The 3,270-nt window shown below is 49.6% G+C and overlaps 1 protein-coding gene across 1 annotated transcript; it reads right to left on the bottom strand.

The window, feature by feature from the left end:
* Positions 1-537: 537 nt before the first annotated feature.
* Positions 538-2,616, bottom strand: lingo2b (leucine rich repeat and Ig domain containing 2b; the record flags this gene model as incomplete). The annotated part of the gene is made up of 1 exon (XM_025901164.1): positions 538-2,616. A coding segment is annotated over one exon (1,842 nt), but the record flags the coding sequence as incomplete, so codon positions are not given.
* Between the last annotated feature and the right edge of the window lie 654 nt (positions 2,617-3,270).

Raw genomic sequence — 3,270 nt, 5'->3', positions numbered from 1 at the left:
CAATGACCCCTTTTCAAAATGTAGCTATGCAGCATCTCTTTTGAATATATTAATTGTCATTTTGCATACAAACATAGATAATCCTCTGTTTTACTCAACAGTGGCGTTGGTGTCGTTACAATGACCGAACGAGAAGAAAAAGGCCTGGAAAAATGCTTTGGACCCCATCATTCGCTGTAATTGTTCCACCCAACAAGAAAGGCAATGCGTGCACATGCACAAAGAAACACACGAATGCAACATGCGCACACAGATGCACGCGCACATACAAGCACGCACGCACACATGAACACAACACACACCTTTCACACTGCAGCTAAGATGGGTATTAGACAATTTAGTCCTGACATGTTGCAGCGATGATAGCTCTACTGCCACGCAAAGACGTCCCCTGTCACTCCCGGCGGCTCCCTCCTTCACCTTGATGTCACGGTGAGTCGACAACATCATTACTCATCACATCACCACTGAATCACATGCCTAGTGCAACACTATATCACTCCCATATTGATATGTTGGTTATAGTATTATATTCAGTGTACTGTATGAGAACATTATTTCATATAAACACGTCCACGGTTTCATATATCACTTTTATGGTCACATGTCCACTTTGTCACAATGTCACCGTCATATCGACACCCACTATAAATGTACATGACTTTCATTTGTCACAAACCCACTGTGTCATAGAAAAAACGTTTTGTTTTTTTAACTGATATGTGTGCACTGTGCCGTTAACACCGTTATGGTGTGTGTCAGTCTGCGTTGTTTTCAGATCATTTTCATGTTGACCCTCCGTGGGCCACTTGTTTCCGTTGCCTCTGCTGAAGCCCCGTTGGATTTGCGAGGGACATACTCCATATCAAAGTTGCTCTTATGGCGTCCTTTCCCTCGGCTCCAGGCAAACAGAAACAGGAAGCAGAAGATGACCACACCTAGGAAGGACAGGCAGCCCATGGCTGTAGATATAATGATAGTCTTAATGTCTATGGTGTCCGTGTTGCGCAGAGCAGTCCTGTTCCCCGATGTGCTGTTGGAGTCTGTCAGATCATTTGTGCTCCTGTTGCTATAGTGAGATCTATCCCCAATGCCCAAAGTCTTCACAGCTAAAGAGGCCGACAGGCTAGCATTGCCAGCGGGGTTACTGGCAATACACCAATACACCCCGGTGTCATGCAGCTCTGCTGCCTTGATCTCAAGGGTACCATCTGGTCGGACCTCCACCCTACCACTGCTTTTGGCTGTGATATAGCGTCTGTGAGGTGTAATCCAGACCACAGAGGGCGGTGGCGCTCCCTCTGCCATGCAGCTCAGACGGGCAGGCTGGCCTTCGTCAGCCATCAGCAGCTGTGTGGTGTTGGGTCCAATCCGTGGCTTGGTGCAGGTCATGTACTTGGACACCAGAGGCTCCTTGAGGTCCTGGAGAGTTTGCCCCGTGAGGTTCTGAGGTGCGCTGCACTTAGGCTGGACGTCCAAAATCTGCAGAGAAGGGGGCTTGTGGCTGTTGAGCAGCCAAAGCAATCTGCAGTCGCACACTAACGGGTTTCCACCCAAACAAAGCCTCTTCAAGCTGTCTAGAGAGGCGAACACTCTCTTCTCCAGAGAGTCCAGTCGGTTCTCTGACACATCCAGTAGTTGTAAAGATTTGAGGCCCGCAAAAGCAAAGGGCTCTATAGAAACCAGCTGAGCCCCTTGGAGGCGGAGCTCCAGCAAGTGTGGGAGTTGGCCCAGATCTCCCTGGTGGATGTGCTGGATGCGGCAGTAGGACAGGTTGAGATGCGTGAGGTAGGGCAGGTTGTGCAGTGCTGCGCCTGGGAAGGCAGTCAGGTTAGTGTTGGTTATGAACAATGTTGTGAGGTTGAGGCCATGCAGCGAGAGGGGAGGCAGTGTGTCCAGCCAGGGCCAGAAATCAATCTCTAAATGGCGGAGACGAGATAACCTCTTAAAAGAGAAAGGCTTAAGAAAACTAATGCTCAGGTAGCGCATGCGCAGCTCGACCAGGCTGTGCAGATGTGCCAGAGCGTCACTAGGTACGACCGTCAAATTGGAACGTTCCAGTGTCAGGCTTTGAAGTCCGAGTAATCCAGTAAAGGCCCGCTGAGAGATGAAAACCAGCTCGTTATCGCCCACCTCCAGTGATGTCAACCTACGCAGATCCTGAAAGGCATGATCCACAAGAACCACCAGTCTGTTGTGGCTGAGATCAAGGTGGGTGAGGTTGGTCAGGCCTGACAACACACCGACAAGAACCAGTTGGAGAAGGTTACTGCGGAAGTTGAGCGAGCGGAGAGCAAGCTGAGAACGAAATGAACCAGGCTCGACTGCACTGATGAGGTTGTCGCTGAGATCCAGGTCTTCTAGTTGCTGGAATGAAGAGAAGTTGTCCGGCGTGATGACGCGCAGCTTGTTCTTACTGAGGTCTAGGACACGTGTCTCAATGGGGATGCCTTCAGGGATGGTGAGGAGGCGCTTGCGGTGGCAACTGACCGATTTGCTTGGAGCAGAGCAATCACATCGGGCGGGGCAGCTCAGAACCGAGCTGGCCAGGAGAAGCAGCAAGGCCCGCCCAGAAAGAGGTGGCAGTGGTGCGGGGCTGGGTGTCGCATGTCTCTTTTACCCACGATGCCCTCTGTCATGGCACAGCTTCTTGTGCATACACAGCACCATCACGAACAAGCCCTGCAAGACATGAACAAGAAATGTGTTAAATTACACTTACACTCAGGCTGCACCCCCCCCCCCCTCGCCTTCGTGCATTTTTCAACCTTTTACAACCTTTTACACTTTATGTCTACTTAAGCTGCCAACTCTGTTCTCCTTTAATGAACTGTCCCTTTTCCTGGCGAGGTGGATATGAGGGAATTAAACTCCCAGCAGGGCGAGACACAGCAAGAAATAGAAATATCAGCCGCAGAAAAATGTGAACGTTCATCACTGTGTTAGCACAAAAGGTTGCAGGCTAACTGGAGATGTTTTACGAGGATGGAAGATGTTTCAGCCCGATGGCGAGAAATGTCCCTCGTTAGAGTCCACTGAGGCTGAATGCCCATGTGGATTTGTTGTTGCTGCATGTGTGTGAGTGTTGGTTTTGCAGCGTGCGTGTCTGAGGGGGTGGGTTAGGAAGTGGAACATGTGGCAGGAGCTCAAACTAAAATCCAGACTAAACAGAAAATGAAATGACAGCGTGTGCTTGCTGCTATAATTAAATCTACAGAGTAGATTTAACCCCAACACAATGAATGGAAGTATATATTATATACAACTCTT

The sequence above is a fragment of the Oreochromis niloticus genome, linkage group LG19 (genome assembly GCF_001858045.2).
Source record: "Oreochromis niloticus isolate F11D_XX linkage group LG19, O_niloticus_UMD_NMBU, whole genome shotgun sequence".
In the NCBI taxonomy this organism is placed as follows: domain Eukaryota; kingdom Metazoa; phylum Chordata; class Actinopteri; order Cichliformes; family Cichlidae; genus Oreochromis; species Oreochromis niloticus.
The sequence above is the reverse complement of the archived record's forward strand: the minus strand, read 5'-3'. Positions and strand labels throughout refer to the sequence as shown.